Source organism: Phodopus roborovskii, unplaced genomic scaffold (genome assembly GCF_943737965.1).
Source record: "Phodopus roborovskii unplaced genomic scaffold, PHOROB, whole genome shotgun sequence".
NCBI classification, from domain to species: domain Eukaryota; kingdom Metazoa; phylum Chordata; class Mammalia; order Rodentia; family Cricetidae; genus Phodopus; species Phodopus roborovskii.
The window spans coordinates 14,639,846-14,650,000 of record NW_026126541.1 but is presented as its reverse complement, the minus strand read 5'-3'; the positions used below and the strand labels follow the sequence as shown (position 1 = coordinate 14,650,000).

The window sequence follows — 10,155 nt, the reverse complement described above, 5'->3', positions numbered from 1 at the left end:
TGCTATGGTGAAAGTCAAACTGCAGAACAGATAAGGGAAGAAGGAAAGGCTCTCCCTACAGCACACTGGGCTCTCCCTGAGCACCCGCCACCCATGTCTGAATCTTGATGCATCTTTTCAGCATAGACTTTCTAAAGGAAATCCACAGAAATAGGAGGTCAAAGCTAGAACTATGAGAAAGAAAGAGTACTAAAAACTATTTCCTTTTTTCTAAAGAAAGGAACTCATTAAGTTCATGAACAGGGGAAATATACTGTTCCTTTCAGTAAAACTGCTCTTCAGGAAAAGTATCTCAACATATTTACTATAAAACAATTTAATTTCCCTGTCCCATCACCTGCCACCCTATCCCCACCCCACCCCCCCAAACCCCACAGATTGTGGATTTCCTCTCATTCTTGGCAGAGTTACCAGAAGAAACATAATACCCCCTTCGGACTGCTCCCAACAGCTGCTGGAACAAGAAGGGGGAGTTAGGGATAGCCCTCCAAAGCTGCCTCTAAAAATGACTCTTCCCTTTGCAAGTCCTGGAGCCAATGAGCACATGACCTCTCTCTCTCTCTCTCTCTCTCTCTCTCTCTCTCTCTCTCTCTCTCTGCTTTAAAGCAAAGGGAAGGGCTGGCAAAGCGGCTCAGCGAGTAAAGGCTCTTGCCACCAAACCTGACAACCTGAGTGCAATCCTTGAGCACCCCGGGCAGAGGAGGAAAACTAATTCCCATAGGCTGCCCTCTGAACTCCACACATACCCACATGCCCCACAGCATGCACGCCACGCACCCACGGCATGCACACCACGCACCCACGGTATGCACACCACACACACATACACAACTAAGTAAATGCTAAAATCTTTCAAGTACAGGAACCAAGGACAACAGGGTTTCCCTCCCAAGATGCCTGCCCTCAATCCATGTGCTCCCCATTTAGCTTAAAGCTGAAGCCTGCCTCTTCCCTAACCCACATTTCTCTAAACAGCGACCTACTACTTGACAGGTCCAGTATTTTTTTATGCTTATTCAATCCAAAAAATTTTAAATTACATTGTGGGGGCAGCCCTGGACTGGGGCAGAGAGGAAAACAATGAATGGTATACATGCAGAGGTCAGAGAACAACTTGCTGAAGAGCCATGAGGTTCTGGCTGTCCTGGAACTCACCAGGTGGACCAGCCTGGCCTCAAACTCACAAAGATCCACCTGCCCCTGTCTCCCAACTGCTGGGATTAGAGGTGTACAACACAGTGGCTGGCAAATCCATCAATTTCTATGTTGTATTTCTTGTCAAACTCCAATTTAATATACTTCCAATATTACGAGCCACCTGTCCCCAGTCCATCTATCTAATTCCCTTCAGGTCAAGAGATTTTAAAAAGCAGACACCTAGGACTGAATTCGGCAGTGACTCCTCTTGGCTGGTGTCATCACACACTGGTGCTCTTCAAACTCTATCAGGGAAAACCCCATAACCAAGCAACAGACGGCATCCAGTGAGCCTTCAGCCTTTCAGCCAGACCACCAACAAAGTTCATGAATGTCAACTGGGGGCAAAGGCAATGCCTCTCTTCACCAAAGAGAGGCTGACCAGAACCTGCAACATCATTCCCCGAAGGTGATGGCAGGGGCTGAGTGAAGACCGTGAAAACTGCACAAGAGCTGTGGGAGAAAATATAATGTACGGAATGATGTGGAATAAGGGTAGGAAAAGGCGGAGGGATGAACTAGCTGACCTCAAATGTCTTTTCCATCTCTAAGTCCTATGATTCTTTGACCTCCAATTTTGTGCTGTGAACAGGAATGGAAAGTCAACAGACATGGTGATGTTTTGAAAGAGCCTGGCAGTCTGCTCTTGTCGTTTAATGGCCTTTACATGTATTTTTTAAGGTGTCTCCGAGCCCTGTCTTCATTTCACAGTTGTCACCTTTCTCAGCAATTTGAGCTCATGTCAAATACCAAAAAAAGAGAGAAAAAGAAAGAATGTGCAGGCAATTAATTGTAGGCTAAAGAGGGGCCCGTTGGGTGGCCCATTCTTCCAGGGAGGGCAAGTGGACGTCTGAAGAAAATGGAGAACTGATCCAGAGCTGAGACACAGCAGCCAACCCTCCAACAAGGGGTCAATTCTTTTTCCAGACAGCCTCTTTCTCGGTTTAGATGAGTTCCCAGGAGCCAGGACTCATATGTACATTCTCAACTAGTAGAACCATCTCGCTTCTGTGGAGGTCCACCTAAAGGCCACTGACCGGAACAGGACCGGGGAACAAAAGCCTGGCTCCGCCTCACCTGACAGAAATTTCTTGAACAACCAGTTTCTATGGAGAGGGAGTCAATTTTCCTCTGAAATTCATAATCCACTCTTTCCCTTTATTCATTCTCATGTTAATTTTGAAAATTTACCAGAATCTGGCCTCAAAGAAGTCAACTTGAATTCCTCCCTGGTCATGGTTAGGAGTCAGGACCAGAGACTAACCCAGTGCCAAAGTCAGCCCAGAGTTAAGGGCAGATGTCACAGAAAGGGGATTCTTTTCTGTCAAGAACTCAACAATAATCATTTCAGAAGCTCAACCCAAATTTTACTTGGATGAAGGCTCTAGATTTCCAAATGAATTCCCACTGCAGCCTGTGGAGTCTGGTTTTCTCTATGACTCTGCTTTAAACGCCAGACAAGCCACCCCTATGGTGCAAAAGGCTGGGTGACTAGGAAAGGCAGGAACTACTTCACCCCAGCAGCCTTAGAGGAGGCTCTCTCTTCTTCCAGTCTGCATCTGACCATTTCCTGCTTCTGCAGGTGTATTTACTGTGAACATGTAAACTGAACCCTCCTTTTATTAACTCAGAAACCATTAAAAAAAAAAAAAAAAAAAAAAAAAAAGATAGGCCTGGGGCTGGAGAGATGGCTCAGTGGTTAAGAGCACATATAGCTCTTGCAGGTGACCTGAGTTCAGACTCAGCACCATGGATCCAATGTCTCTGACCTCCCCTGGCACCCCATTCATGTGCACACACCCACACACACCGTATTTTAAAATAAAATAACTAAAAAAAAAAAAAAAAAAAAAAAAAAAAAAAGGCCTTTCAAAAACAACTAAGCTAACATATCCCTACAGGAAACCTCTGAGCGGCTAAGGAGGGGTGACTCCTCCCAGGTAAGGCAGAAAGAATAAGAAAAAAGCCTAAGATACTTTAGAGTTGCTAATTGTTTCCTGAAAAATCAGTTTAGGCCTTAAAGAGACCAGTCAGCAACGCCCTCTCCATTCAGTTAGGGAAGAAGCAGCCACGCTTTTTTTTTTTTTTTTTTTCTTTTTTTCCTGGGGGTGGGGGCTCTTAGGTGCAATCATTTTAAAACAAACAAGCACACTCTGTTATCTGTGTCTATCTCACCACTCTGGATGTTAATCATCACTGAAATAGATACCCTCGTCCTCCAGCCTCAAAGAGCTCCAAGGCTGCAGGACCAGCAAAGGAATGAGCCTGCATGCCAGGGCAAACACCTCAGACGCTCTACTCCTGGAGCCCCTATTGTTAATTCCAGGCAAATCGATCTCAGGCTGATGTGAGAGCACCCAAGTAACTGTCCATAGGATATTTAAAAGGAATTCCCACTTGAAAACATGGAACACTAAAATAAAGAAGGGGGCAAGGAAGCTTTCTTGAACATAGACATTGCAAGCACTGTCTAAACGGGCTTCTATGCAGATTTCCCCCTTCCTTCCCTCTCACTAGTCATCTATAGCAGAGTTTACAGACAGTGCCTCTGTCCTCCCCATCAATGTGCTCCATGTACATAGCAGGCATCATATATGGGCAGAGCTGGAGTCTACTGCTTTGTTTTTACACACTGAACTGGGTTAGTGCCCATCCCATTCCTTACTCAAAAGATCTCTGTATTAAATACTGCCCTGATTTTTACTATTGTAACACAATATTTCTATTTCCCTAGGATTCATAAAGCCTTCATATCAAACTAATTTGAAATCAGATAACTAATTCAAACTACTTTTTTGTTTCCTTAAAAAAACAACAAAGGTAGGGGGGCCCACTTAGGATACTTCTTAGTATTCACCAGGCAAGAGGCCTAAAGGGAAGCAAATTATTTGTTTGTGGTTTTTAAGTGGCTCAAATGCCTTCAAGCACAAGAATAAGACCATTAACAAATGACAAGGGACCCAAGCAGTTCATCTTACTCAGCAAAGCTATGATCAGTTAGGAACAGCTAACTTGAGCAGGGCCTGCCCGGGGCCAGAAGGTCAGTAAACCTTAGCAGTTAGTGTTTCTGAAACTCAGAAGGCCCTTAAGCAGCAAGTGCAGTCCCTAAGCCCACAGGTTCTGCTGTCATGTTTGTGAAAACATTCAGGACAGGCTAGAAAACCTGAATGTTATGTGTGTGTTTGTGTGTGTTCCCTATCAGTAGGCAGTACTTCCAAGTCAAACCATGTCCACTTCTGACATATGCAGAATGAAGAGGAAGGCAAGCAATTGAAAAAGTTCTTTTCAAACAACTTAGGGAAGACTCTTTAGTATTGAACACAGTCATGGCTGGTTAGGCCCCATTTTACTGAGCAGTGTTATTCCTGGTCTTTAAGGAGATAAAGCTCAGAGGCAGTGTGGTTATTTGCCCTCTGAGAAAGTCAAGTTCTGTACTGTGCTCATAAAGACACGCTTGTCCACTCTCCAGTGAATTGGTCCAAAGCAGGAGCAGCAACAGCCCACATTATGCAGGGTGCTATGTTCTGCACTTAAGGAGTAGGAACCCTGATGCTCTGAGTGAATCGGGGTACATGCCTTATCCCTTCAGTGATTACAACTACCTCTCTTGGTGGCTTAAGTCTCTGCAGCTGTCCAGAAACAGGTCACACTCCACCTGCTACAACAGATAATTTCTTCTTTCAACCCAAAAAACAGACCCTGCTCTTTATCAAGTGCCACAGCAAAACAGCCTCTCTGGAAGGACAATGCTTCATGCTGGGACACACACATATAAAATTAAAATGTACTTATCTAATAATAGTAACGACATAATAAAATCATTTGGCAGACCCCAAGCACTTTTTACTACAAATATATTTTCATTGTGTTATCATTCTTAGTTTCTCTCTTTTAGAACATCAGGAAAGAAAACAAAAATAAACATTAACTCATTCATTCTCCACAGTAAGCAAAAGCCAAACTTTGCTTTGGTCAGCTTGAATGCCAGTCATTCTAGACAACTTTTATTATAGGCCAATATTCAGCAAGTTACTCTGTCAGAGTACATGACAGATCTGAAAGAAAATGTATTTCTGAAATACAGAACCATATACAACAAACATATGCCAATAATAAAAGGAAGAGAAAGAAGAAAAACACATAAAATGTTTACAAGTTTACTATAGATTGCTGGAGATTGAAATATACATAATTCTGATTCTTTTCCCTTTGGCTTAAAAAGTTATGAAGATTAAAAAAGGAGAAGGGGGAAATACTCATGTTCACAGGTAATAAGACTATACACACACCTAAAATCACAAGGAACATCATCAGCAACAAACTGGACTAGAATAGAATGAGTCGAATAAGACAACGGGAGAAAACTTAAAGTCTAATACTACATTAGAAGGCGTAGAGAAAAAGAGTGCTTCCACAATAAACACAAAACACATGAACTACAAACACACGGAGACACATCAGTACTAAATGATAAACAACTTCATAGTGAGGAGCACAAGAATCCTGAGAAGGCACAAAATGTTTCTGGTCATAAACTGAGTAGAAGTGGAGCAGGGTGACATTTCAACACAGCAAGCAAAACATAACATAACCCTCGCAGACACTTCACTCTATCACGGAGCAACGTTTAAAATGTTATGGAAATGGAAAGATGTGCCAGTAGAAAAAAAGTGAGTTCGGACAGAAATGGAATATACAAACGTGTATATGTGTGTGCACACACACTTAATACACAGCAGTGTAAGCTTCCCAAATAAAGTGAAAGAAAAGCTTAACAAAAGGTGCAGCAATAACTGAGCAGCTATTCAGAGAAAAATACAGTAAGAGAATTTCTCCACTTGAACCAAAACAAGTGTTACTGACGAAAATGTCATTTAAGAAAATCAAATAAGAAAAATCAGTTGGCAATCAAATTTTGTCAGGTCTGTGGAAGAATTAGAAATTTCTCAGGTTAGAGGGGAGGAGAGAAAAATTACGAGACTTGCAGATTCTAATGAAGTATAAAAACTCTAATAAAAACAATAAAATAAAAAATTGACTGGAAAACATATCTCTATCAGGATGATAGACGAGAGTCAAACATTTATGACCCAGAAAATTCCAAATTTATAACAAAAACACCAAGACCCCAGTAACAAAGAGTAGAAAGAGACAATCTCACAGGTGAAACACACACATGGCAAAATATTTATCCTGGCCAGTGATGAGAGACACAAAATAACACAACTTTGGCATACTCTCACACACTTAGGTGGCAAAGGCTTTAAATGTCACATCAAACTGGCTCACTCTTTCTTTGCTGGCATACTGTGACTTGGTCCGATACCTTTGCATATCAAAACCTCTGTCCAATAATGCCTATCTTGAGCTTTTTTTCTAAGGAACTAATTCAAGACAAATATATGGCCTGGCACGTGACATACCTTGAAACCCATTGCATTACTCACTAAGCACTCTTCTGTTGGGAGCAAGGGCAGGTTGGGCAATTAAGGGGATGTGCAACTGAAAAACTTTTAAAATGGAAATAGTTGTATAGAAACGATGACTTCTATGTTTGGTTTTGTCTTGTTTTAAACTTTGTATTCTCCTGTATTACATGCAATTGAGCAAGGGCAGCCTGCAATCCGAAAACCTTTATCCTCACCAATTGTGTACACATTCTTTCTCCCCCTCCTGTTTAACAACCGAAGTGTTTCAGAAATGTTTTGCATACACAGGTCTCAGACATGACTAAGTCAAGCTGCAGTATCTTGGATACAGCCTACACCAAATCCAACTTGTTGCCCCAAGTGGACAACTTTTGTGGGTCCTTCTGCCTGAATCAAGTCCTAAAATATGCTGACGATGGGACTGAAAGCTTTTTTTTTTTTTTTTTTTTTTTTTTTTTAAGGATCTAAAGGATCTGAACCCTTTTCTGCTTATTTGACTTTATCGGAGCCCTGAAGCCTAACCACGTCTGAAAGCGGGCAGGATGAAAGGCCACAAAAAAAAAAAAAAAAAACCACATTGAAAGACCACCTAGTGGGCCTGGGTCCTAGAACCAGCAGGCGTCGTCCTCCAAGGCCTGACACAGGACGCAGACCCACCTAGTTCTGGGCTGCGGAACCCAGAGGCTCAACCATTTAGGAAAAGCCACAACTCACTGGGACTGGAGAGTATTTTAGGATGGCTAATTGTGAGTAGCCGCCCACGGGGGAGGGCGTTGACTGGGGGATGCTGTCCCCAAGCTCCCTCGGGAGGGGGAATCTTGAAGAGGGGCGACACCGGGACTCCCCGAGGGTGCTGGGGAGGGATCTGGGGGTGTGGGGCGTGAATGTGGGCTTCGGTATTCCGGGTGCCGCTCGGCCCCGAGCCGACCAGGCCTCGGCGCCCCGCCCTTTCCCAGGACGCTGGCCGGCCCGGGGCGGGGAGCGGGCGGGCGAGCGGGCGCTTACAGGTCGGTGCCGAGCCGCGTGAAGCCGGAGTTGAGCGAGGCCCGGGCTATCCGGCGCCAGAGCAGGTCGCAGCTGGTGAAGCGCCGCAGCCAGCGGCACACCTGGGCCAGGCGGCCGAGGGCCCGCATGTCGAGGTAGGAGCAGATGAGCAGCAGCAGCTCCTCGGGCAGGCGCCAGAGCGCGGGCCCCGCGGCCGGGCGGGTAGCGGGCTCCGCCGCCGCCGCCGGCTCCTCCTCCCCGGCGGCCGCCGCCATGGCCGTCCGGGTCCCCGGGAGGCCGCCCCACGCCTGACACCCACGCCCCTGAGCTCTGTCCAGGCTGCCGTCCTCCCGCCGCCCGGCCCCGGGCCCTGCGCTCTCCTCATCCCGCTTCCCGGAGCTTCTCGGCCCTTCCTCCACGCCTCCGCCCTCCTCTCCCGGCCGCCCCGGGCCCGCCTCGGCCGCCGGCCCCGCTGTCGTCCTCGCCGGCCGCAGGCCCGGCTTCCCTTCCGCCCCGCTTCCTCTTCCGCCGCGCCCGGTGCCCGCTCTCCCCTTCCCTCGCTTCCCCCGCGCGACCCTCGCCTCCTGCAGCTTCCTCGCCTCCCCGCCCTCGCCTTCCCTGGGCCCGCGGTTCCCGGGGGAACCCGAGCGGCCCTGGCTGCCCATGAGCGGCCGCAGGGCCGGCCCGACGCGCAGCGGAGCCGAAGACGCCGCCGCCTCCTCGAGAGGAGGCGACACCATATCGGACCGGGTCACATGGGGCGGCGCGGGCCCAGGACGGGCCCGCCCCTCACGCCTGCACTTCGGGGTGCCAACCCCAACTTGGGTGCAGACTCTCCCATCTTCTGCAGCACCGTGTCTTCGAGACTCCAACGAGAAACCATGCTTGGTCTGTAAACCCCGTGTGAGACTCCGGCGGAAGGATGGCCATGAGTTCAAGGCCCACAGGAAAGATCCTGTTCAAATTTTTTAAAAATGGAGAAAGGTTGTTGAAGAGTTCGCAGGAAGTCCCCACCCTAGACCACAGGAGGAGCCTGTGGCTTCAGGAACCATCAAGGTAGAACCTCTGCCCTCAAGAGGCACCCACTTGCTTGGCCTTCCGGTTCTGGCAGTGTGCCTCTTCCCAGGTGATGCCTTCTTTCCACAAGCCACAAACCAGATTCTTATAAAAACTGCAACCCACAACTTGGGAAGCCCCGTTGTACTTGGTCTCATAAAGGATATGAACCAAGACCCTGTCATGTACCAGTATAGTTAGACCGTATCTAGGGAGGTAAAAACAACGGACTAGATGCTGAGTCGGTTACCCCCCAAACCAAGCAGAGCATCAGAACATGGCTGGTCTGGCCTCTTCAGGAGTCATTACATATGTCGAGTTGATTGTCCAAGATTACATCGAATCCATTTCCCGTACCACCACTGGATTCACCTGAACCAATCTTAAAAGTGTGGCGCTAAGCAGTCCAGCATGGTTTGTGCTGGTTCACTTTAATCTCATGTGGTGCCTGAATGTGGAAGGTACTTTTCTCCAGATTCAAGCCTGCTACAAGCACAAGCCAAATACACAGCTGGTTTTGAAAAGCTAGACAAGAAAAGGAATGAAATATTTTACGTAATTCTATATCACAAATTAATTGTTAATGACATGGACATATTGGAATGAATTCGGGATATTTGGTGTAGTTGTTAGAGTACTCAAATTTATATGCGTGACTTATATGTGTGGTTCAAGTTATTTCTCAACCAGCCTTGGTGGGGTATGCTTATATTCCCAGCGCTGCAGAGCCAGAGGCAGGCAGATCTCTGTGAGCTTGGGCCAGCCAGCTACATTCCGGAAAATAAATAAATAAATAAATAAATAAATAAATAAATAAGAATAAGCAAAGGAAGATAAGTGTCTCTCTTCCTGAAATCTGTGTAAGAGATAAGGTGTGGTGGTATGCACCTGTAATGCCAGCACTTTGGGAGGCAGTGAAATCACCACAATATTAAGGCTGGCCTGACTCCACAGTAAATCCCACGCCAGGCAAGGGTCCATAGCAAGACTCAGTTTTGAAAACAACCCAAACATCCATAAAAGAATGATTGGAGAATTTTCTTTTGTGCTGACATCTTAACAGCCATCCCAAAGAGCAGGAATGGATGAGACATTAATTCTGAAAATCATTCAAAGCCTAGCATAGCCAAGGAGAGAGCAAGGAAGGCCCTTCGTGGGCTCCAAGGCCGCAGAAGCATCATGTAACAAGGTCAAACCCGAATCTGGCTTTGCCCTAGAATTACTTTTTGATCTTAACAAAACAACAACAAAAACCCCACCTACCTTGGCCTTTTAGTGTTCTCAGTCTGTAGCGGAGATAAATGCCTCTGCTTTACTTTCGAAGGATAAATGAGATGATCCCTGTAAAATGCTTTGAACTCCTCTAAGAAAATTCTCAGTGATAGTTACAGGTCAAATCCTGTTACAAAAAAACACACACGTGCACACATCCCCTTAAAAAAAAAAAATACAACAAAGGCTTTGTGCAGAAGACAATTTCCAAACTCGA

General features: G+C 46.2%; 1 protein-coding gene across 1 annotated transcript in view; it reads right to left on the bottom strand.

Annotated features, from left to right (window-relative positions):
- Positions 1 to 8,367, bottom strand: part of Fbxw4 (F-box and WD repeat domain containing 4) — an 86,571-nt gene extending 78,204 nt beyond the window's left edge. The window contains exon 1 of the mRNA XM_051199641.1: positions 7,632 to 8,367. Within this exon, the coding sequence (XP_051055598.1) occupies positions 7,632 to 8,350 (719 nt within the window). The 5' untranslated portion in view covers positions 8,351 to 8,367. The remainder of the gene's footprint in view (positions 1 to 7,631) is intronic.
- Positions 8,368 to 10,155: the final 1,788 nt, after the last annotated feature.